Below are 25,291 nucleotides of genomic sequence, written 5' to 3'. Positions count from 1 at the left end.
TGAAGAGTAACAGTTATACCTGAAGCCATCATATTAAACACACATGACTGGAATTTCCTGATATATTTATTTGTGAAGCGTAATGAGCATTATTTTTTATAAAAATGGGTCCATAAATTGTAATTAAACTTCGACCTCTGACCTCTGACCTTATAAATATATCAGTTGATCAATTGATCATAGATCCCTGACTGTGTGCAGTTTTATTTGCTGACAACTGTTGAAGCACCATCAGAGACCGCCCTGTCCTGTCTTCCACTTGCATTGTTTGAGGTGCGATCTGGTGTCCTTTTGTTCTGCCTGACTCAATGTGAAGCCACAGGCTCTGGTTGTGTCAGACCACTGATACATGTGGTATAAGGTGCCCTTTAAAACAGTAAATCACAGGACTGTGTGTCAGGACAGAGCTGACTACTGGAGCTTTGTTTCTGAGCCTAATTTTATTTTCAGAAGCTGGTGGTGAGATCAGGTACCAACAGCCTCTTGTTCAGGTTTGTACATCAGTATCAGACATTTTTTCAGCTTCTCCATGCAGGTCATATGTGAAGAAATCTGCAATTATATCACGAAGTTTTCATCATTCAGAGAATCCACAGAATGAAGTCGGTTTGGCTCCAGAGCCTCTGGTATATAATCTGCTGATGGCCGTTTAAGCTTCTGCACTTCAGGTGAAGTTTTCATGGTGGTGACTGTCCTCTAGTGGTCACCATTAGTAACTACAGTAGGTGTGGCACACTGATGGTTAACACGAGCTGAAAATATTACTTAGAAAAAAAAACCGACTATAGTTTAACCAGTGAACTAAACTAACTCTGTTTGAAGTAGTTCAAACCACATGAAGCGCTAATAGTTACAGTGGACTTGGTTGTACTTGAACTTCGGTCGTTCGGCTGAGGTAGACTGGTGGGCGGGGCGATCTCCTGTAACAGGTCAGTCTCTGTTTATTTCCTGGTTAGTTAAACTGGCTTTTGCCATGTTTACGTGGATACTTATACTTTGGTAAGTGTTTGTCCGTGGTTTATTATTTGCTTTTGTTTGCAAAGTTGCTCGTTTGTTTGTAAGAGCGGATTTGTAGAGTGTTTATTTTATGTGATTATCAGAGCCCAGCGTGCGGACTGGTTAAGTATGATGGAGAGATCTGTGAAAGCAAGCGCGCTGATAGAAGTGTAGCTTTAACAAGGGAACCTTTTAAAATCGTATCTTGAGGCCAAACCATTAAACTTGTAAAGCGGTTTCTATCAGAAAGTGAATCTGGTGACAAGGAAATTTGGATAATGACTCAAAATAACGTCCCGGAATGAACAAATGCCTGGAGCGAGTAAATGTCTGCTCGGTGCAAAAAAAAACAAACAAACCCTATCAGCTCTGTGTGTTTTTATTCAGGGCATAAAGATACAGTGGTGTCAAACATGCGGCCTGGGGGCCAGAAACAGCCCACTGGACGACTTTGCACATTTCAAAGTTTAAGACAGATTAACACAAGCAGGGAAACTGTGTTGAAGGTATTTCTAGATCTTGGCAGTTTGTTTGATCTGTTTTGTAAATGTAAAAATATTCTTGAACGTGTTTATATTAAAACACAAAAAAGTGTGTTATTGTGAAATTATTTTACTCTTTCAGCCCACGTGAGATCAAATTGGGTTCATTACTAAATCAAGTTTGACATGCCTGCATTACATGTTCTGTAAACAGTAATTAGGCCAATATTAAAGTTTACAGTGTTACAGTTATTGCCCTGAAAAAGTCCTGGATTGTAAAACAGAGAAAGAAATGTGAAACAACACATTTAGCCATGATACCATTATTTGTCCAAGTAGACTGACTATAGACCGTGTGACTGTTAGCATTCACATCTTCGTACTTATTAAAATCTATAAATAATTATCTGTAACTTACTGAAGATTTGTCAGGATATTTTAGCTGCAGTGCTGAACAAGTTTATCAAACCACCTCCAGTGTAAGGTTTATGCCACAGCTGTCCTTAAATTAACAGTAATAGTTATTACCAAAATAACCGTTTATGTTTCTGTAACAATTAATCAACCAGTATGCAAAACCTCTGCAATCCAAATTATATTTTTAATGCTAGAATATAATTATCCATGTTATCCATATCCAAATGTTCTCTTTTATCTATAAAAATGTGGATTCAGTTTGTAATTTGCCCGATAAACAGCAATTTCATTATAACATCATTTAGTTTTAAACAGGTTTTTGTTTTATTTCTCAAGTCTTTGTGTTTTCTTGTTTTTTTAAATGTCAGGTAGTCTAATAAACTTGTTAAGCACAAAGATCAAAGTCTTAAACATACCTAAGAATATTTTACAGGCAGTGTTTGATTGTTATTTTTGCTACATTATCTGATTTAAGTCCAGTTACATGTTTGCTGTAGTTTAAAACCTTGTTGAACTTGTTAAACCTGCTGTATACAAACATTTAACTACCTGTTTTAACCATGCCTGTATACACAGCTATTAACTGTCTATTTGCCTCACAGTTAGACCTAAAAGCCACACAGTGTCAACAGAATTGTCGCTGAACAGTTTATTTAGCTGTAAATCTGTTTCAACCTGACCAACAGATGGGCAAAGTTGAACCACAGTTGAAACTATTTTATTGAGTTTCATCTCACAGTAAAAACTGCATAGATCACAAGGAAGCAGAGTGTTAGGGCTGGCAGCTCTACACAGCACAAAAAGGAGGACTTCTCACCATCTGCAGACTCTTCTTATTTGAACCCTGATTCACTGTTTTGTTGCCAAAGTAAATACATTGATGTCGACCCATGTAAGACAAAAAGCTCCTGCAGGTGAAGCATGGACATTGAGTACTCAAAAAAACATATTAAGAAAATGAGAGAACACAATCACATTAACAACTAATGGATGCATGTGAATCTTACTGAAGTCATATGAGAGTTGCTAACAGGTGGGATAAAAACCTAACTGTGACATACGTGTAATTATCTGACAGCTGAAAAACCTAAACCTTGTAAAATAATGGAGAAAAAAGAACATTAAACACGTATGAAACTAGTTGTGATGTTCACAGATGGCCCACATGATGTTTTGATAGTCTGACCTGTCTTAAAGAAACTTATTGATAGTCATTTCTGCCTGGATGTACTTTAGATTACTCTGTTAACAGATTAAGATCATAGTTTATATCAGTATCAGTATAGCGCTCAGGCAGAACGCTGTCCACCTATTATCTGTTTTTCTTTTTATCTGTCTCCTACTATTAGCTGCTGTCCCTGGTTCTCAATTCATCTCCAACAAATCTGATGTTCATCCACTCATGAAGTTTTGTTTGTGTGAAGGAGTGGGCTCTGCTATGGATCAGTGTGAGGACAGAGAGGAGGGAGTCCCTCCCTCTAAAACCACTCTGGGTGGGGAACATGAGAGCCAGACCAAAGCTCAGAGGTGAGATGACCATCTGTCCATGACTCTTCTCCATGTCACAGCTCAGCACTCACATCACTGCTCCATCATTATTCACAGGAACCAACCTGAACCCAGCTGTGTGTCCTTAAAGAGCAACGATTCAAAAGAACTTGCGACTGATTTCAAACAAAAAAGTTCCTCTAGTAAAACGTAAGTTGTTATCAATATTAACTGATTTAAAGAATTAACTTCAAATCCACATATGAAGTTTTTTCATGCAAGAATATTTATTTTTAGGATCCATCAGACGCTGAATTCTCCGAGACCTGAACCCAGCTGTGTGTCCTCAAAAAGTGAACGGCCAAATAATTTAAACACCAGTTTTAGACATACTGCCAAAAAGTAAGTTACCATAATATGAAAATGAATATTTTACATAAAAGTGTATGATTGTATAGGCTTCATAGAACAGCATTGATCACAGAGTCGACTCCTCTGAAGCTGAATCCAGCTGTGTGTCTGTGAATAGCAGCCAGTTCAAGAAGCCACTGCGACATTTTACACAGAAACTTTCTTCACAGGTAAAGTGAGTTAACCCCTCTGTGATGGCGAACCTCCTGTGTGTACAGAGTTTGTGAAAGATGTTCTGAATAACTCTCTCACAAGTACTTTCAACTCTAAAACTACAAATAGATTTGTAAAATTTGACAAATAGATAGATTTAGTGTTATATGTGCCACTGTTTATATCTTCCAGGAGAGTATATGCACTTTAATTATTTTACAAGATCCACAAGAGGCTGGAGCATTAAACTTAGAACTGCTAAAGCTGTAACTCCAGTTTGTGCTAGTTTTCACTAGTATTTTGGTCCTACATTGGGCCACTATTTGCTGTTTTAGTTGCACATTGACGCATTTTTTTTTTTTCAAGTGTTCAAATCTAACCCACAATAAAAGAAAGACAAAAATTTAAGCAAGATCTGGTCTAAAGTGAATAAAAGTCAGGAACAATGATTTACAGTTTTTTGCATGTGCTTTTGGATCCTTGAGTATTTTACTTGTACACCTAATTAATTATTATGACATAAACGTAAAAGACCTGATGACTTTCAAACAAGTGACTGGAATTAATTCATACTTTCAAAATAAACAGAAAACTCACAAGTGTCAGAAAACGTTTGCATTTTCTCCGAGAGATAATGGTTATTATTTCGTTACACTGATGTCATTACTGTAGCATTCCAGCCAGACTTTAATCAGACGATGCACTCAATGATCATTACGGATGGACCATGGTGGGGTACTCCAACCCATTTATTTACAAATTACCATAGACACATCGTAAGAGCTGTAATCATGACATAAAACAAAATAAACATTCACTTGATAGATTGATTCACGTTTCCGTTATGCTAATTAATTCACTGAAAAGGCATAGGAGGTGCTAGCATCAACCTGCTAGATCACTCATAAACTTATTAACAATCAAATAATACATTTACAAATTGTCCGAAATGTAAACAACAAGTACAACAAACAAACATACCTGTTCGCCTTCCAGCTAGATGCTAATTTAAAGATGGATGGAAAACGGTAACTTTTTCATTAACCGTTTCTATGGCAAGCAGTAGCAGTACGATCTTCCCGGAAGTTGCCCGTTCCGAATTTCAAAATAAGAGTTGAATCTATATTATACGGTATAATTCGTTCGGGGATTTAACTGTTTGAAAAATATCAATAAGATAAATAATCTGGGTCATTTACACTCCCACCAAATCATTAGTGTAACAAACATCATAACTCCATAACCATAGGAAGAGAGAACACAAATGATTTCACAATACAAATAATGACCAAACAACAGAAGCATAGTATGCAAGGAATGAACTAGTCATTTTCCAACAATAAGACTAGTTTTTGAACTGGCCGTTCGAGCACTGACCGCTTAGTAAGACGCTCACCATTTTTGCCAAGTGTCCTGTCACCCAGACAGAGCTTCACTCTCCTAACCAGTCCATCTCTGTCCATTGTAGTCTCTACGACCCTTCCCAACCTCCATTCATTTCTGGGCAAGTCTTCATCCTTCATTATGACTATATCCCCGATCTGCAGGTTTCTCTTTGGGGTGTGCCAGCGTTGTCTAAAGGCAATGTTGGCCAAGTACTCTTTCCGCCAACGGCTCCAGAACTGCTCGGCCAAATATTGTACGTGGCGCCATCTCTTTCTCGCATACATATCTTCCCTTATGAACTTGCCGGGGGGAGGAAGGGCCATGGTAGACTTCAGGGTAAGTAAGTGGTTTGGTGTCAGTGGCTCAAGACTGTTGGGATCATGTAGGTTTTCAATAGTGAGAGGACGACTATTAACTATCGTCATTGCTTCATAGAAGAATGCTCGGAGGGAAGCATCAGGTAGGTTTCCAGGTGAGAGTCCAAGGGTCGCGTTGAGAACACTCCTGACTGTTCTAATTTGACGCTCCCACACTCCACCAGCATGACTTGAACCAGGAGCATTTAGGATGAAGTCACACTGCTTCTTAGAAAGGAAGTTCGTCAGTTTATCACCATCTAATTCCGTGAGGGCTACCTGCAGTTCATTCTTGGCTCCTAGGAAGTTACTGCCTTGGTCAGATTTGATCTGGCGCACGGCTCCACGTATAGCAATGAAGCAGCGCAGTCCAATTATGAATGAGTCTGTAGATAGGTCCTCCAGCATTTCAATATGGATGGCTCTAGAGGAGAAGCAGGTGAAAAGGAGACCATATCGTTTTCGCACACTACGTCCTTGCTTGCTATAGAAGGGTCCAAAGCAATCCATTCCACAGTAGGTAAAGGGTGGAGATGGATTTACTCGCTCTGGAGGGAGATCGGCCATTTTCTGTTCTTCTGTCCGTCTCCGAAGCTTCCGACAAACTACACATCGGCGAAGATAAGATGCAACCGTCCTACCAATTCCTGGTATCCAGTAACCTCTTGTCCTGATTGCACTGAGAGTCATCCCCTTGCCTTGATGCTTGACTTCTTCATGACAGTATGCTATGATCATTCTTGTAACATGATGTTCCTTTGGAATGATGGTAGGGTGTTTGACTGAGAGAGGAAGGTTGGAATCACAGAGTCGACCTCCCACCTTAATCACACCATTGTTGTCCAAGAAGGGGTTGAGGTGATGTAGCTTGTTATGAGGTGGCAGCTGACAACCTTTCCTCAATAGCCGCACTTCCTCCGAGTATGTTTGTCTCTGCAGATCTTTGATGATGAGGCGCTCTGCTTCTTCTCTTTCCTGCACTGTAGAGAGGCCAATTGACTTATCCTTGTTGATCCTTCGAAGAATGCGAGCCACTGCACAGATGGCGCGAGTCCAGGACGAGAACTTTGTCAGCCGATAAGTAAGAGAATCTTGTTCTACAGTTTCCGTGTTTAGAGTCCGTGTTTCCTTAACTTCTGGATCTCCGACTGACAGTTCCGGAGCCACCTCTTCTGAGAGGTCACCTCCCTTTTCCCATAGAAATGCAGGGCCAGTAAACCAGTTCGATGATATTAGCTCATTGGCAGAACAACCTCTAGAAGCACGATCTGCAGGATTCTGGTCGGTAGGGACGTATCTCCATTGCCTTCGATTCGTGTAGAGATGTATCTTCTGGATACGGTTGGCTACGAATGTGTGAAAACGTCGAGCCTCGTTATTGATGTACCCTAGTACCACCTTGGAATCGGTCCAAAAAAGCTCTTCAATGTCCGCATATCCAAGTTCTTCCTTCAAAACATTGCTGGTTTTCACAGAGATGACTGCAGCCGTCAACTCTAATCTTGGGATCGTGGTGACCTTTGTTGGGGCGACGCGAGATTTGGCCATGACTAGTGCACAGTGGATGTCTCCTTCTTCATTGCTAAGCCTCAGATATGAACACTGTCCATAGCCAGTAGTGCTTGCGTCGGAGAAGTGATGTAACTCACGTTTGATAACCTTTCCGAAATCTGCCGGGGCGTAACTTCGGGGTATATTTATTCTCTCCAAGTTGTTGAGGTCGTTTTTCCATTTCTCCCACCGTGGGCGAAGTTCGTTGGTTAGAGGGTCGTCCCAACCTGTTCCATGGCAGCACATCTGCTGCAGCACTTCCTTTCCACTGAGCAAAAAAGGGGCTATGAGACCCAAGGGATCGTACAGGGATGCAACAATGGACAATATGCCTCGACGCGTTGCAGGCTGTTCCTTAAGGTTGGTGCTGATCTTCAGGCAGTCTGATTCAACGTGCCATTGGATACCCAACGCTCTCTCTGAAGGTAAGTTATCAAAGGCAAGGTTGAGGTCTTTAATGTCTGATGCACGTTCAGTTGCTGGTATGCTTTCCAGGACAGCTTTGTCGTTGGACACAAACTTGTGGAGCCTGAGACCACCCAGGGTACAAAGTCTTCTGGCTTCTTCTGCTAACTTGATAGCCTTCTCTGAGCTGTCTGTACTTGTGACTCCATCGTCGACATAGAAATCTCTCAGAATGAACTGAGAGCCTAATGGGTATTGGTCTTTATTTTCTGTAGCCAAATGCTTCAATCCGTAGTTCGCACAACCAGGTGATGAGGCTGCGCCAAAGATATGCACCCTCATACGGTATTCTTGGGGTTGTGCACCGAGATCTCCTTTCTTCCACCAAAGGAAGCGCAGGTAATCCTGGTCCGACTTCCTCACATGAAATTGATGAAACATTTTCTCTATGTCGCACATCAATGCAGTGGAGTGCAACCGGAAGCGAAGAAGTACGCCGTTGAGATTGTTCATCAGGTCAGGACCAGTGAGCAGATGATCATTCAGACTGGTTCCCTGGTACTTGGCAGAGCAGTCAAACACCACGCGCAGTTTGTCTGGCTTCTTGTCGTGGAATACACCGTGATGAGGTATGTACCATTTTTCGCCCTCTTTCCCATCATCGTGGACTTCCTCTGCATCACCCTTTTCTATGACCTCCTCCATGAACTTGACATACTGTTCTTTGTACCCTTCATCCTTTAACAGCTTCCTCTTTAGATGGCTCAGACGCATGACTGCAAGCTGTTTGTTGTCAGGTAAGGTAGGTCTCTCCTTAAAGGGTAACGGCATCTCGTAGTGACCTAGACTGTTCTTTTTGATGTGGTTCTTGAGTTTGTCCAGGAACAGGATGTCCTCCTGAGACACTGGTTTGCCGTCTTCCTTAGCATCCTTAAAGTCAGACTCTAGAATGCGAATGGCATCTGCTGGGGTGACTGGTGGGAGCTCCCTGACTGCAACTCGGAAGCACTGTCCCGCCGTACTTGAAGTGTCGGGGCATGTCGACGCACCACCAACTATGCTCCATCCTAAGTCGGTACGAATTGCGTAAGGCTCATCGTCTCCTCCCGTTATGACGTCTCTTGGTGCCATTGCTCGTGCACAGTTATAGCCTATCAATAAACCAACCTCACAGTCCTGTAGAGGTGGAATCTCTTCTATGACCTTGGAGAGATGATTCCATCTTTTAGCTGTCTCGCTTGTTGGGATATGGGCTCTGTTTACCGGTATGCAATCCTTGGTATAAGCAGGAGGAAGGTTGATGAGGAGGGAAGAGCGATAACCCCGAACACAAAGCCCTGAGACTCTTTGGCTCTTTACAATCACGTCACGTCCGATCATAGTAGTTAACTTCAGCTTAACTGGACAGGAATCTGCCTTTAGTACATCACTCAGTTCCTGGTCAACAAATGTTGTGTCGCTTTGTGTGTCCAGCAGGGCGTAAACCAGTTTCTCAGTTCCTGCATCCTTTTTTGACACCCACACAGGTACAATCATTGATGTGTTAGTTGGCTGCCCAGTAATCACTGACATTGAAGTTGCAGCAGCCTCCGTTTGGCCGGCGTTGCTCAGGATAGTGGTTTCCTGTGGCAGGAGCCTTTCCTTCTTTACATAGTTGTCATCGTGTAAACAAGTGGGATGTTTACCCTTGCACGTGTTGCATGAGTGTCGATGTCGACAGTCTTTTGCACTATGTCCAGGTTTGGTGCAGCCATAGCAGAGCTTATGTTCTCTGACAAAATCTCGGCGCTCCTCCAGAGTTTTAGCAATAAACTTGGGACATCCATGTAGTCTGTGTTGATTATTTTGACAGAAAGCACAAGGAGGCCTTTCCTTTCCTTTAACTGGCTTGAGCCTCTCGGTGTCAGCCTCAGTCTGTGTGTTTAGAACGCTTGCCTTGTTCCTCTTAGGATCTCTGCTGCCTTGTTTTGCAGTGCTCGACTCAGAGCTGCGGAGGGCATAAGCTGAGGTGATCGGATTGCAAGCGATCTCTGCCTCTGTCGCCACGAATGCGGTGAAGTCCTTAAAACTAGGGAATTCCTTATTGCCCTTTAAGGCTTCAGTAACCTTCCTGTTCCAGTGAGATGCTATCCACTCTGGTAGTTTGAGGATTAGCTTCTTATTCTCTTCACAGTCGTTCAGTATTTCAAGGCTCTTCACATGTGTCATTGCATCTTGACAAGCATTTAAGAAATCTGAGAAGTCTCTTAATCCTTCTGCATCTCTTGGTTGGATCTTTGGCCAATCTGTGAGCTTATCTCTGAAGGCTTTCTGTATAATAAAGGTTTGGCCATATCTGTTATCCAGTTTGTTCCACGCATCCTTATAAGCGTCGCTGTCATTTCTATAGAAAGTTCCTTCCAATGTTTTACGAGCTGGGCCACCTACATACTTCCTCAAGTAATAAAGTTTGTCTGCTGGGGAGATGGCCTTTTTGTCAATAAGTGACATGAATGAAGTTTTCCACTCAATGAACTGAATGGGGTCCCCACTAAATACAGATGGCTCTGGAACTGGAAGTCTATTTAGAGCCATACTGTCTTGTAGGGCTTGGGCAAGGGATGACACGTTTAGGTCGGGTGGCGATGCTGTGATGGTGGGAGTTGGAGGGCTGATAGCAGGGGGAACATGATGATTTCCCACTGAACTATTAGAGGAATGGAGACTGCCTTCCTGTGAGGCTACCTGGCTGTAGACTTGCAGTTTGGCCCGAGCAGCCCTCAAATTCTTTTCTGCTTGAAGGCGTTCAAGTCTGCGCTTTTCTACTTCCATTTTTCTCTGCTGTTCCTCTATCTTCTCCATTTGTCTCTCTTCTTCCAGCAACCCTTCAAATTCGACTTCCTTAGCAGCCAGCTCTGCTGCGGCATCCGCCTGTTTGAGTGTTAGAGAAGTGCTTTTGTGACTACGGATTGACTTTGTCACTCTAGATGCAGTGGATCCATAGATGGAGCGTGCATAGCTGTTCTTAAGCAGCTCCCTGAGACGGCAATGTACTTGTTCTGCATCATAATCACCATCGAGGTCTGACATTCTCTCGTAGGTAAGTTTCATAATTTCGGCTGTAACTGCCTCACAACTGTCAACGTGACGTCTTAATTCTGGAGAAGGTGTAATGTGACTTCGTATTTCAAGGTAAGTATTTAACACAGTTTCTTTCTCTTTCTCCAAAGCATCCATCAAAGATGCCAGCTCGCCTTTACTAATGTCTGACTTGAGCTGCTCTCTTGACTCCCGGGCTCGAATCTTCCATCTTTCGTATGTTAAGATGAACTTTCTTTCCCTTTTTCTTGCTTCCTCCTGTTGCATTTCGAGCGCCTTTGGAGTTGGGATTTTTGTTCGAGTGGAGCGTCGGAGGCCTTCTTTAAGCTCGCCTTGAAAGTTGTTCAACGTTTCTTCTCTGTGTTGAATTTCCTTCTCCAAAAGTTCTATTTCCGTAGTTTCTGATGTGTCTTCAAGAGACGCCTTAAGCCTTTCGATTTTATTCTGCAGGTCGACTATCTGATGCTCTAGTTCTGTTTGTGAGGAGGGATTCTCCATTTCCTTCATGTTTATGTTATTTACTTATCTAATTTGCAGGCTTTAGTTAATGAGCTGCTTGTGGTTACTATAACTTACAGGCTGCGTTAACAGAAGGGAGAAGAATCTTTGCACTTTAAACCAAGTTGAAATAGAAGCAGATAACCAACACAACATTGAGAAGAAATGTATAAAATAATGAATGCAACCTGCTAGCTGTTGCAAACTGATGTGGTAAAGTAAACCTCTTATGCTTAACACAAATCAATACACCATTAAGACTGTACAGTTACAAATGGAACTAAATGCCCCCTCTTTCACCCCCTTTTGGGTCAGTAGAAAGAATGATAAATATACAGTAGTGGTGGTAAATACCAATAAACAAAATTACTTCACTTGTTATTACTTCATGTCCGTTGTGTCTTAATGCAGCAGATGTCCACAGTAGTTGATGACCTTCTCTCTCCCTTTAACCACCACTGATGAGAATGAATGTCCTTTCCTTGTCGATGAAATGAATGAAATGTTCCATACCTTTTCTGACCGTCACATCAAACCATTAAGCCAGCTGCATGATGATTATAAAGTCTCTGTCGAGAAGACCCATAGAATGGCGCTGAGCTGCTCCGTGAAATGTCTTGTCAATCCCAGACGAATAGCAACACAGCTCCGTGACTCGTCCTCGTGGTTCCGTGGTGCAGAGTGGCAGCAGGATGATGCGGGGGATCAGCTCTTACTGTAGCATTCCAGCCAGACTTTAATCAGACGATGCACTCAATGATCATTACGGATGGACCATGGTGGGGTATTCCAACCCATTTATTTACAAATTACCATAGACACATCGTAAGAGCTGTAATCATGACATAAAACAAAATAAACATTCACTTGATAGATTGATTCACGTTTCCGTTATGCTAATTAATTCACTGAAAAGGCATAGGAGGTGCTAGCATCAACCTGCTAGATCACTCATAAACTTATTAACAATCAAATAATACATTTACAAATTGTCCGAAATGTAAACAACAAGTACAACAAACAAACATACCTGTTCGCCTTCCAGCTAGATGCTAATTTAAAGATGGATGGAAAACGGTAACTTTTTCATTAACCGTTTCTATGGCAAGCAGTAGCAGTACGATCTTCCCGGAAGTTGCCCGTTCCGAATTTCAAAATAAGAGTTGAATCTATATTATACGGTATAATTCGTTCGGGGATTTAACTGTTTGAAAAATATCAATAAGATAAATAATCTGGGTCATTTACAATTACTTCAATAAGATTATTTTGTGTCCATTAAACACTAATTAGTTTCCTCAAAATAACGCATCATTTTGTTGGCATCACAATATGAAAGTAAAAATAACAAATTATATCCTATCTTCACAATTAGAAGTCACATTATTCACTAAAAGTTCTTTTGTTGCTGCTGTGAAGGCAAAATGCAAAATCCTTCAAAGTAAAGGGTCGTCTATTTTTTTTGTATTATTTGGCAACTGGCAACCTGTAGAATATTCAAACAGTGCATTTAAACAGAAGGTCAGACATAATAGAAGCTAAAGGAAGACAGTAAAGCTGTGTTGATGATTTTTGCTTTTTTTGAGCCACCGAAGTTTGGTCAGATTTTTGTTCAAATGTTTAGTTCAAGTTTACATCAAATATTAACTAATAGTTTATGTTTTTACAGGATGCATCAGGAGAACTCAGAGGTTCCTAGTGGTCAGTCTGAACAGCAGGATCAAAAACACCTGGACTCCATATTTAGGGTCTGTACATGAACAGAAACGTCCTTCACTTGAGCTACGAATCAAACAGGACTGTGTACTAATATAACATCAAGCAGCACATGTCTGTGAAGGTTCTCGGTCATCCAGTCATCATAGTCTAAAGAGCTTGGAAGGAAAGCATCTGGACTTCCTTAAATTTCTTGAAGATGAACAAGCCAAAAGGGCTTAGGGACACTCCCAACGGGGCTTAAAAATCTGGGACTCTCTCTTGCACCGAAGAAGCTTCTCGGATGAGAGTTGAAACGTCTGCAAGAAACTTCAAGAAGTCCAGATTGTTTCCTCCCAAGCTCCTTACACATCAAGTAGCGCAGTTTCATCAGATTAAATCAAATTCTTGTTGACGTAATTCAGTTCAACAAAATTCTCTGGCATTGTTAATATGAAATCATAAAGAGGACCAACCTAAAACTCTACAGTAACACCTGTTCTCAGTGTTGTATTGTATTTAACTGACTGACTAGCTTATGTAAAGCTGTGTAGTCATTATTTCTATACATCCAGTATAGATTAAGTGGCAGGCTTTGTAATAAAGTTCCTTTGTAGTAATTTGTAGGCCTGTAGGTTGAAATTCTGTACAAGACCAGATACAATGTTTCTGGTAATTATACGATTCATGTTAAAAATATATATAGTATTCTGTTCTAGTTGCTGGAAGAAAACATCATCACTTTTGTGAAGAATGAACTGAAGAAGATCCAGAAAGTTCTGAGTCCAGATCATCCAGAATGTTTAGCGAGTCAGTGGAAGGATAAGGAGATGTTGGAGGGTGAAAACCAGAAGAGGAGCAGCAGAGAAGCTCTTCTGAAGATGGTAGATGACTTCCTGAGGTGGATGAAGCAGGAGGAGTTGGCTGACTCTCTACAAAGAAGTAAGAACATTTCTATACAGTTCAAGTGTAGTGTCCAGATCAGGCATGTTTTTTTCCAACTAGGTTCATAAAAAAACAACACCTGGCTGCTATCACATTATGTCCCACTCCCACCACTCATTCCACATCTGGTTATAAAGTTCTCACTGTGTTGTGGTGTATGTTTGTGATTTCATCAAACCCACTATAAATCTCAGCTTTTCTGACCTCACTTCATCAATGAAGAGTGAGAGGTGTGTTACCAGGAAGAAAACAGTTTTTAGAGTCTGGCTCAGGCAGTATTTACAGTCCTGAGCAGCACCGTCATTGCAACCCTACAACCGCTTGTGGCAGGGTTTGGGAAACAGGGGTGGGCCAGTCGTCTAAGAAGCTTGAAAAGAAAAGCGTCTGGACTTGTTTTCTTGTTTCTTGAAGACGTTTTCACCTCTTGTCTGAGAAGCTTTTTCAGTTCTAAGAGTAGGGTAAGGTGTCTCATCATAGCCAAAAGGTCTAATCTTCACCTGAAATTTCACTGGCAAACCATAATTTTCCTCTAATCTTTGTTTTGGACCATAAAATTATTTTACCCATATCCTTTTAAATAGAGCAAATAATGTTTTAACATAGTCTTGCCAAATATGCATAATTTCAGTGCATAAATTATTTTACTGTGCACACAGAAATACAATTATTTCCCAAATATCAAAAATCACCTTGGTTGAAATTATGAACCTGGATACTAACAGCAAACTGTGTATCTTTCCAGAGAAGAGAGGCCAGAAAGCTGAAGGCTCTGCCTCCCATTCTACCTTTAAATACTCTAGGAACCACAAGTAAGCCCATCAAATTTTCTAGATTTAACTGCGAGCCAATGAAGAAAAGCCAATATGAGAGAAATATGCTCTCTTTCTCTCTAGCCCCTGTCAGTGCAGCATTGTGGATCAGAATGTTCTCCAAACATAAGAACCAAAGAGCCCTAATTTCGTCTTATCTGACCTTAGGATGTGGTTTCAGTATGGATTGTCTTTTTCCAGGTTGTGCTTAACATACTGCAGTCTGGCTTGAAGATGTCCAGTCCAATTCTGCAGAAGTGGAGGCTTTCTTGGTCTGCCACTAATTATTTGGGTTTCACCAATGACTGTATAGGCGTTGGCTGAATAGCAGTGGTGCCGGTCACAACTAACAGGAGTTCAAATTAGGTTCTTCCTTCTTTACTGTCATTCGTTAACACCACAGCACAGTAATGCAACCACAGGCTTACAGATGGGGCGTACAAGGACTTGTAGGTGCGGGAGTGGATGTCTGTGGTCTATAAACAAAACATATACAAAAGTGCTGAGTATAATAAACAATAAAATCATGAATTGTGTATCATTCACTGTCTTCCAGTATAACCAGATAAACCAATAAACATTGCACTTCTATATAAGCTGATTCCCTAAATGACATAAAAGGCCCAAGACTGTCCTTTCCAGACAGGTAATGATGTCATTTGTCTTTTCAGTAGTGATGTGCGATATCACTGATCTCCTTTCCGATCCGATACCTAGTAAAATTCAGGGTGGTATCAACGATACTGATCCGATACCGATACTCTGTACAAAAACGTATTTTATTTATTGTATCTTTTATTGTATCTCAAATTATAGCATCATAATGATTACAGGACATCAGATTACTTGTTCTTATCACTTAATAATGCAGAGTTCATTACATAGAAATAAAAAAAACTGAACTTGTGCGCTATTTGAACACCTTGCCTGCCTGCAGCACTAAAGGACTCCGTGAGAGACAAGGTTAGTGGTGTTGCCACAACACCTCACTTTCTTGCCACATGTATTGCAAACCACGTCTCGGCTGTTTGTGGATGTAAAATACGTCCGCACAATACGTCCGTTTACGCTCAGCCATTGTTGTGAGTGCACACGCCAGAGGGTGGACACATGTATACAGCCGTATTTCGCACATGACTATGAAAGGCGGAAGAGGAAGTAGTTCCTTTGAATGTAGACAATCTGAATGATATAGTTTCTTTCTACTGTGTTCCTGTTAATGATAAACTACAAATTTACCATAAAATTACTAAAATATTGATATTTTAATGTGAGAATCGATTCTAGAACATAAATGACTGGTATCGGAGGAATCGATATTTCAGTATCAATCTGCACATCACTACTGTAAAATCTTTCATTCTCACTATTAGATACTATTATTAAATATTATTAGAACTTTGTATATCAATATCTTGGAGAGTGTCAACAATTCTTTTAATCAAGTCTAAGCTGTTTCTTTTGTCTTTGGTATGCTTCCTCAAGTGACATCTCGAAGCCTTGCTGTGGTTCTTACATTGTGTGCAAATTAGAAGAGGATCCTCAATTTTTAACTGGATTTTCTAAGCTGCGAGACTTACAACGTTAATGCTCAAAAATCTTTTTTCAGGGGGTTAATAATATTGAGCCTAGTAGTTTTTGTTTTTTTTTCTGAAATCAGTCTGAAATTGTGTACAAACGTAAATCATTCCTACTTTCTAACAAGTAGTATGTTCAGAAATTTTATTTTGAAAATCCCACTTAACCCTTTTACGCATAGTGGTCACTATAGTGGACAACTATTCAAAGGCTGTTTTTTTTTTTTGTTTTTTTTTGTATTTGTGTTAGTGTTAATGGTATAGTTGCACATAAACCACTACATTGGACACTTATGTGTCAGTCCATACCCAGTCAAGACATCACAGAGCCTCTACATATATTTGTTACATTTGTTATATTGTTATAAAATATATTTAAAATATATAAAAACATATTTTTGTTATGTTATAGTTTTTATACAGTGTATATTATTTATTCGTTTGTGAAAGTCATAAGTCAAAACGCATGTTGTCCACCTAAGGGGACATGTAAAAAACTGAAAACTTCAAAAATCTTTTTTTCATGCCTAAAGATGAATAAAAATACTTTTAAAAAATCCTGATTGAGGTTGTCATATTTCATGCATGAAATGATCAAAATAGCAATTGGGAAAGATCTGTATGTGAGTCATCCTGTTAGAGAATTCAGGATGTTCCAGCTTTCCTCTTCTTTCAGTATTTTCTGCAGAAAGGCATTGTTCGGATGTTAACAAAACATCTTTGGTCCGAGCATCGCTTACATAAAATGGTGCGTAGCTCTTAATGACATTCATGGAGCTATATTTTTTTGTGATCTTGGAAGCCATACTGATGAATCTTCTCTCATGAGCTTCTCATTCTACAGATGCTCTCTGTGCCAAGTATTGCACCCTGGTGCTATGCCTTAAGTTTGTTCAGCACCTTCCTCCTCAGGTGAAGTACCCAGAATCATCTCACCTGATGTTTGCCTTTTCTGCTCACACTTTGCCCATCTGGTCCTACAGATTCCCACTAAGTAGTTACACTACTGCACTTCTGTGGCAGTTTGAGCTGATTTCCCGATCTTCACAACACTTTCTTTTCATGAACTTATAATGCATATTCTAGGTGGTTGAAGACTGGTTGGCCTTTGTTTTAGGGAGATCCTGGCATTCAACATATAAGAATAGGTGTTTTTTTGGGGAGAACAATTTTCTTTTTCTTCTTCACTGTGTCAGTGGATGTATTGTTTTGGTTTTGGGCTGCTAGTCCATTGCCTAGCCTCTCTTATCTAGGGTTGGGATGTGAAATGTCAGAGTTACATCTTCTACATTAATATCAAATGTTCAAATTTATGGGATTTGTTCTTTGTTCAATCAGGAACTCCAGCTACATGCCAACAACATGTGAAATGTACAATAAAGAAGAAGTTCCAGTGCATGTTTGAGGGGATTGCTAAAGCAGGAAACCCAACTCTTCTGAATCAGATCTACACAGAGCTCTACATCACAGAGGGAGGGACTGCAGAGGTCAATGATCAGCATGAGGTCCGACAAATTGAAACAGCATCCCGGAAACTAGACAAACCAGAAAGAACAATCAGGCAAGAAGAAATTTTTAAAGCCTCACCCAAAAGAGATGAACCAATCAAAACAGTGCTGACAAAAGGAGTGGCTGGCATTGGGAAAACAATTTTAACACAGAAGTTCACTCTGGATTGGGCTGAAGACAAAACCAACCAAGACATCCATTTCATATTTCCATTCACCTTCAGAGAGCTGAATGTCATGAAGGAGGAAAAGTTCAGCTTGGTCGAACTTATTCATCACTTCTTTACTGAAACTAAAGATGCAGCAATCTGCAGCTTTGAAGAGTTCAAGGTTCTGTTTATCTTTGATGGTCTGGATGAGTGTCGACTTCCTCTGGAATTTCAGAAAACTGAGGTCTTGACTGATATCACAAAGTCCACCTCAGTGGATGTGCTGCTGACAAACCTCATCAAGAGAAAACTACTTCCATCTGCTCGCCTCTGGATAACCACACGACCTGCAGCAGCCAATCAGATCCCTCATCAGTATGTTGATATGGTGACAGAGGTCAGAGGGTTCACTGAACAACAGAAAGAGCAGTACTTCAAGAAGAGATTTCAAGATAAGAAGCTAGCTATCAAAATAATCTCCCACATTAAGACATCACGGAGCCTCTACATCATGTGCCACATCCCAATCTTCTGCTGGATCACTGCGACAGTTTTGGAGGATGTGCTGAAAACTAGAGAGGGAGGACAGCTGCCCAAGAACCTGACTGAGATGTACATATATTTCCTGGTGGTTCAGGCCAAAGTGAAAAAAGTCAAGTACGATGGAGGAGCTGAAACAGATCCACACTGGAGTCCAGAGAGCAGGAAGATGATTGAATCTCTGGGAAAACTGGCTTTTAATCAGCTGCAGAAAGGAAACCTGATCTTCTATGAATCAGACCTGACAGAGTGTGGTATTGATATCAGAGTAGCCTCCGTGTACTCAGGAGTGTTCACACAGATCTTTAAAGAGGAGAGAGGACTGTACCAGGACAAGGTGTTCTGCTTTGTCCATCTGAGTGTTCAGGAGTTTTTGGCTGCTCTTCATGTTCATCTGACCTTCTTCTGCTCTGAACTCAATCTTCTAGAAAAACAAACACCCTCCAAAAAGTATGAATCAAGAGAATCTGCAGAGACACATTTATATCAGAGTGCTGTGGACAGCGCTTTACAGAGTCCAAATGGACATCTGGACTTGTTCCTCCGCTTCCTCCTGGGTCTTTCATGGGAAACCAACCAAGCTCTGCTACAAGGACTGCTGATGAAGACAAGAAGTAGCTCAGTGACAATTCAGAAAACAGTCAAGTACATCAAGAATAATATCAGTGACAATTTGTCTGCAGAGAAAAGCATCAACCTGTTCCACTGTTTGAACGAACTGAATGATCATTCTCTAGTGGAGGAGATCCAACAGTCCCTGAATTCAGGAAGTCTCTCTAGGGATGAACTGTCTCCAGCTCAGTGGTCAGCTCTGGTCTTCATCTTACTGTCATCAGAAAAAGATTTGAATGTGTTTGATCTAAAGAAGTACTCCCCCTCTGAGGAGGGTCTTCTCAGGCTACTTCCAGTGGTCAAGTCCTCCAAGAAAGCTTTGTAAGTACACAAATTTTAGTTGCTGGATTTTCTACAAACAGCAGGAGAACAAGTTAGTAGAATTAGTTAACGTGTGTCAGTAAGTGGATCGTTTTACTGATCATTTGTCCTCTTTTTCTTAAAGAATGAGTGGCTGTAACCTCTTAGAGAAAAGCTGTGAAGGTTTGTCCTCAATTCTCAGCTCCCAATCCTCACATCTGAGAGAGTTGGACCTGAGTAACAATAACCTGAATGTTTGGGGAGTGAAAAAGCTTTCTGCTGGGCTGGAGAGTCCACATTGTAAACTGGAAACTCTCAGGTGAGATGTTTATTATTTGAGCTATGATACCTAGAAGCAGCCTGATGACCACAACAAAGAAACATTTTCTCTCTTGCTATGCTTGCTAACTTGTCAAAAAAAGTGCATTCAAGACCTCATTCTCCTGTAGGGTAAAGCAATTTGAGTCATGGAGGACATGTGCTTTATTCAGTCTTAAGCAACTGTTAGTAATGTCTTGAGTTTTCAGGCTCTTTAGTTTTAGAATTCTATTAGTATTCTATTAACACATTTTCAAAGAAAGGAAAAGCTAATTGTCACAATTTAAATTAAGAGTTATCATCATTTTAGCCATAAGTATGCTGTTCTCTAATACCATTAAATTGTACACTGGCATCCCCACATGAACTGACATGTATCTCATTTTGCATGTCTGCAGTCTGTCAGGCTGTCTGATCACAGAGGAAGGTTGTGCTTCTCTGGCCTTAGCTATTCATTCCAACCCATCATCCCATCTGCGACAGCTCGACCTGAGCTACAATCATACAGGAGACGGGGGGAAGCTGCTGCTATGCGGACTTGAGGATCCACTCAGGAGACTGGAGACTCTCAGGTATCTGGGTGATCTTGTTACTAACATTATAAACACACCACTTTATAATATAAAATGATAGGATGATCTGAATTTATCTAAACGTATCACTTTAGCTTGGAACCGGTTGGTGTCGAGTGGTTGATACCAGGTCTGAGGAAGTGTAAGTATGTTTTTGTTTTGTAAAATCACGAATGAGTTTTTCCCTCAAAGTAGTGACAATTTTCATTGATATCCAGATGCGATGCAGCTCAGCAGTGAGTAGAATTGAAATTAGTTTGTATTTAAACCAGAGCATGTGATATGATTAAGAAATTTCAGTCAGTCAGGTGATTTTTAATCACAAGATAAACAGTATAAATAAATAGTTTTTATTGGGTGGTGGCTCTTTATTCTTGGTATCTGGATTGGTAGACTACCCTCCAGTTTTGCCAACAATGTATTACTGGCTGTCAAGTTGTCTGCTGAAATTCAGTTGGCACCAGAATATGTGAATACTGGAACACCACAGTAGGCTCTACATTACAGACAGCATTAGGTTCACTAGAGGGAAGATATGACTACTGTTGCAAGATCAAGGTTATAAATTTGCACTCATATCCACTCTGCACAGATACATCCTCTCTTCCAACAGCTAGTTTAATGTGTAGTTTCATGTTGTGATTTTTAGTTCGTTTTGTGATGTTTATTTCTGTGAAGAGTTTTCCCAGCAATAAAGCTGCGCTTTAAGTTAACTTTCCTTTTCTGAGTCCTGCATTTGGGTACACAACCTGCCAGCCACACAGCACTCATCATGACATCATGGAGCTTTATTTTGAGTTGGATATGGATAACATCATGGAGAAGAAAAACGGGAATTGAGAGATATGGTGACCAGTGATGGACATTAGACCTACTGTAAAATTGGAAGCAGTTTGTTCGCACTACCATCTTCATCTCATGCGGCTCCCCTGGCGCCAGCTGGATGCTCAAGGCAAAAGCTGACAGGAATAACAAAAATTCTCCCTTAGATAACAAGACTGTGTTGTGACTCTTCCCCTTCCATGAAGGCTACCCGCGTCGACCGAAGACTGTTGACAGTTTCCTAACCGAGTGAAGGGACATTTTCTATCGGCTGAACACGGAACACACGTACACATACGCATATACACTGACACAGACCTACACTCACCCCCCCCCCCCTCCCCCACCCCCTCCAAATGCCTTCGAAGCTTATGTCTTCTGTGTTGTGAGATGTGCTGATTCATGTGCTATGTGCTGAGGTGGGTTTTTTTCTGTTCACAAGCTGTTCTCCCTGTTGCAGCTCAGTCTGGGGGAGTTCTTTTTTTCTCCTCGTCCTTCCTCGTGTTGTGCATTTTCCATTTTTTCCATTGTTATACTTCTCTGACCGGTCATCCCCATGTGATGTTTGTGTAATGTATGTATGGTCGGAGGGTAAGATGGCGCTGACAAGGCTTGCAGCCTTAACCCACCCAATCAATCAACTAACCTCTTGTCACCACTGACAGACCTCCACTCATTTTACTTACATAATCAATATGTTTAGACCGTGTTCATTTACAATCCACCATTAAACCTCATAGTTTTGTGACAGCTTAACAGCAGCTGCATTCTTTTTTCTCCATCAGATTCCTGTCAACTCACAATCGACACAAACACAGTAAACAGAAAACTCCAACTATGTGACAACAGGAAGGCAACCCATCTGAAAGAGGATCAGTCATATCCTGATCATCCAGACAGATTTGACCGTCCTCAGCTGTTGTGTAACAATGGTCTGACTGGTCGTTGTTACTGGGAGGTCGAGTGGAGAGGAAGGGTTGATATTGCCGTGAGTTATAAAGGAATCAGAAGGAAAGGAGACAAAAACCACTCATGGCTTGGAAGGAATGATCAGTCCTGGTGCCTGGGCTGCTTTCATGATGGTTACTCTTTGTGCCACAACAACAGTGTAACATTCAGCCGTCTCCCCTCCTCATCCTCTGTCTCTAACAGAGTAGCAGTGTATTTGGATGCTGCTGCTGGCACTCTGTCCTTCTACAGAGTCTCTTCTGACAGCCTCAATCACATTCACACCTTCAACACCACATTCACTGAACCTCTTTATCCTGGGTTTGGGCTTCAGAATGACACCTCACTGACTATATGTGACTTAAAAGAAGACACAGAGAAAAACTCTGAAATCATCTAAAACAAACATTAGCAATAAGCTGCAATAGTATTTTTTTTTTTTCAAAAGAGAACAACAGGCAAAGCTTTGTTACTTTAAAATCCTCCTGATACGGCTGCTCCTTTATCGTTAGCTGTGGGACCAAACAGAAATGGCAGTGTGTGAGGACTGTCCTGGTATCACTCTGTCCTTCTAGAGACTCATGGCCTGATATCCTCATCCACATTCAGGCCATGAGTATCACAATAGCTGAGCCTCATTAGTTTGGCTTTAGGTTTCAGAATGACACCTCAGTGTATTTAAAAGATTTTAAGATGTTTTTAATAATTAGATATGATGGTTCAACTGTGAGTGCCAGCATATCCAATGAACAGTACTGGCTTTTTGTTATGTGCCTGCTGTGTATTATGGAGGAGCTGTTAAAATAAGAAGACAACCAACTCTTTTATTGTTTACCAATAATTTTAGAGCTGTTTTATAATGAAAGTCAGTTGTTGGTGTTTTTGAAAAATACATAAATACGTATGTTCATACATAAATTGTCAAACCGTGAGCTTTGACAATTTATGCAGAAACCCAGCAGATGAAGCTCGGAAACAATCGAGCTGCACTAGTTCTCCCAAACAAATTATCCCAGAAATGTTAGAATAAGTATGCAGTCTAGTAAACTCTGCTTTTCAATGGCTGAATCATGGGTAACTGTGGTGTAACACCACAAAAAGGCTCATTTATGTCTTAAAGACTTTTATAGTATGTTGAAATAATTCATGTTAGTCTCTGCATCAGAACTTCAAGTGCAATACTTTGATTTGAAAATAAATAACTTGATGTTATTTAAGATTATGTAGGGTTTTTTGTTATGGATGATGTTATATAGTTTCATGTTTATTTTATTTATTGAGTTTATTGTTTGAGCTGGATTAATTCCACACTCTGCAACAAGCTTATGTGCCATGCTGTGTAACTACCACCGGAGGGTAGTGTTGGCCTCCATGGGAGTGGGGTGGGCTAGGAGAGATTCAGCTTTGTATTTATTGTATTTTTTTTTTTAAGTCTTTTCTTATGTCCTGTTAAATCCTAAACAACTTTTATATTACAATGATCAGATCTGAAAGAATATGAATAAATAAATAATAAAATAAAAGGACTCAACTTCTTTATTACTCAGATGCAATGAGAAACACCTGTCACTGTAGGGTTGAAAAAAAAAGTTTTAGTCTTATTTCAGGTTGGTTTGTGAAGTATGTGTGACCACAAGCTGAACACCACTGGTAGACTTTCACCTCAGTATCAGCAGGTAAATATTTGATGTGTGAGCTGTCCTAAGTCAGGCAGAAGCCAGATCAATACTAAGAGGTTGCTGCATGTCTCTTTACCTTCATGTTTTTATTTAATCACTCCTGCTTCTTCTTCCCAATATGCTGTTTGCTATATGAGTTCATAACATGCTCATTGAGACAAGCTAAAGCATTAGATTCTGAACATGACCTCTGACCTCAGCAGCGGCCTTTATTTACACAAGTGACGTATGTCTGAAAGCCTTAGGAACAAAAGTTCACCCAGTCAACACCGACCTCTGAGTCAAAAAAGAAAAAAACTGGTGCAAACCACAAATGTAATATAGTTGAGTTTAGTACCAACAGCAGACAGACAGAAATCATGTAATGACCAAATAACATTTTGAGGTGAATGTGCATGACATTTTTTACACTTAGTATTTTAACTTTTCATAAATTATCTGGACAACTGTGATATATACGAATATATACGAATACTGTGAAAAATCTGAAATAAAACTGCAAACAGTAGCATCATAACATAGTTTGTGTCAAAATTGTCTGAATATGTTTTCTTGTTCATGTTTTAAAATGTCTTTAAACTTCCAAACTGTAGTTTCACTCAGAATTTCAACATGAATCCACACAGATTACAGCAAATGTTTGACAGCAGCACAAACTGCACCCTCTGATGGGACCATGGAATTACACATTCACTGTTACTGCAAACTGAACATCCAGACATTTTCTGAACTGATTGACATATTGAGGTTCTGAGAAGGGTTGGAGACTGTCCCTGTTGGTGAGAGATGTGACCTTCAACTGATCTCCAGTCACCAATCATCAGACGTTGAAAACCGATTGATGGTGATCTTTTCTTGATGTCCTGCTATGGTTGAAAAACTGACTTACTGGAAGGCAAAGAGCTAAGGGCCGTTTCCACACCCAAATGAAAGTCTGATGTCAAAATGAGTATTTATTTGAAATGTAACATCTAGTTTCTGGAGTGTTGCTTACTGAGCACATGGCCAAAACAAAAACCCTTTGTAGCCCTAACACATTGGTACATATTAACTATGGGTGGTGATGCCTAACTCCATACTTGTGTTTTAGAGAAAACCAAAACAGGTCTGTGAAGTACAAATTTGGGGAACATCTTTGTATTGCATAGGGTTCGGGTTTGTGTCATCACCGATAATGAACTTGACCTAGCTTTTAACAAACTCTTATTATTTTAAATGTTTAATCATTTTTGTGTATGATGGGTGTACAAGGACCCAACACACTCAATGGTTGACTCACTGATTTGCGCTTTATTGTCAGTTGCACACACAAAGACAGTCTCCTCTCAGCCCAGATGTCCGTCTCCTCCATCTCCACTCGTCTCTTCCTCCACTATGAAAAGAAACGGAGACTGTCATCAGTCATAACGCCACCACCTTTGGCCTCACCTGCCTCCTGGCACCGCCCCCTTGAGCTCACTGCACCACTCCTCTCCTGCAGCTGATCCAGGGACCACACCTCCACCACAATGGGTTTGGACAGAACAATGGATCTTTAAACTGACTTTAGGAACCCAAGACTGTGATAACATATGTCTGCACAAAAAAAGATAAAAA

General features: G+C 40.6%; 1 protein-coding gene across 3 annotated transcripts; it reads left to right on the top strand.

Annotated features, from left to right (window-relative positions):
• The first annotated feature begins 935 nt into the window (after nt 1-935).
• LOC102782855 (NLR family CARD domain-containing protein 3-like) lies at nt 936-23,496 on the top strand. Of its 3 annotated transcripts, none has more exons than XM_087836784.1 (11): nt 936-999; nt 3,320-3,422; nt 3,501-3,593; nt 3,681-3,785; nt 12,891-12,969; nt 13,636-13,858; nt 17,586-19,377; nt 19,502-19,675; nt 20,073-20,246; nt 20,342-20,388; nt 21,854-23,496. In XM_087836784.1, the coding sequence occupies exons 2-11, from the start codon at nt 3,334-3,336 to the stop codon at nt 22,414-22,416; spliced, it is 3,339 nt and encodes a 1,112-aa protein (XP_087692910.1). In that variant the 5' UTR covers nt 936-999; nt 3,320-3,333; the 3' UTR covers nt 22,417-23,496. The 3 variants fall into 3 exon arrangements, with proteins under 3 accessions (XP_087692910.1, XP_006800396.3, XP_087692911.1); XM_006800333.3 differs by having other exon boundaries at nt 950-999; nt 3,245-3,422; XM_087836785.1 differs by lacking the exon at nt 21,854-23,496 and having other exon boundaries at nt 950-999; nt 3,245-3,422; nt 20,342-21,369.
• Nucleotides 23,497-25,291: the final 1,795 nt, after the last annotated feature.

The sequence above is a fragment of the Neolamprologus brichardi genome, chromosome 23, assembly GCF_056152115.1.
Source record: "Neolamprologus brichardi isolate AB-2024 chromosome 23, ASM5615211v1, whole genome shotgun sequence".
Lineage (NCBI taxonomy): Eukaryota > Metazoa > Chordata > Actinopteri > Cichliformes > Cichlidae > Neolamprologus > Neolamprologus brichardi.
The sequence above is the reverse complement of the archived record's forward strand: the minus strand, read 5'-3'. Positions and strand labels throughout refer to the sequence as shown.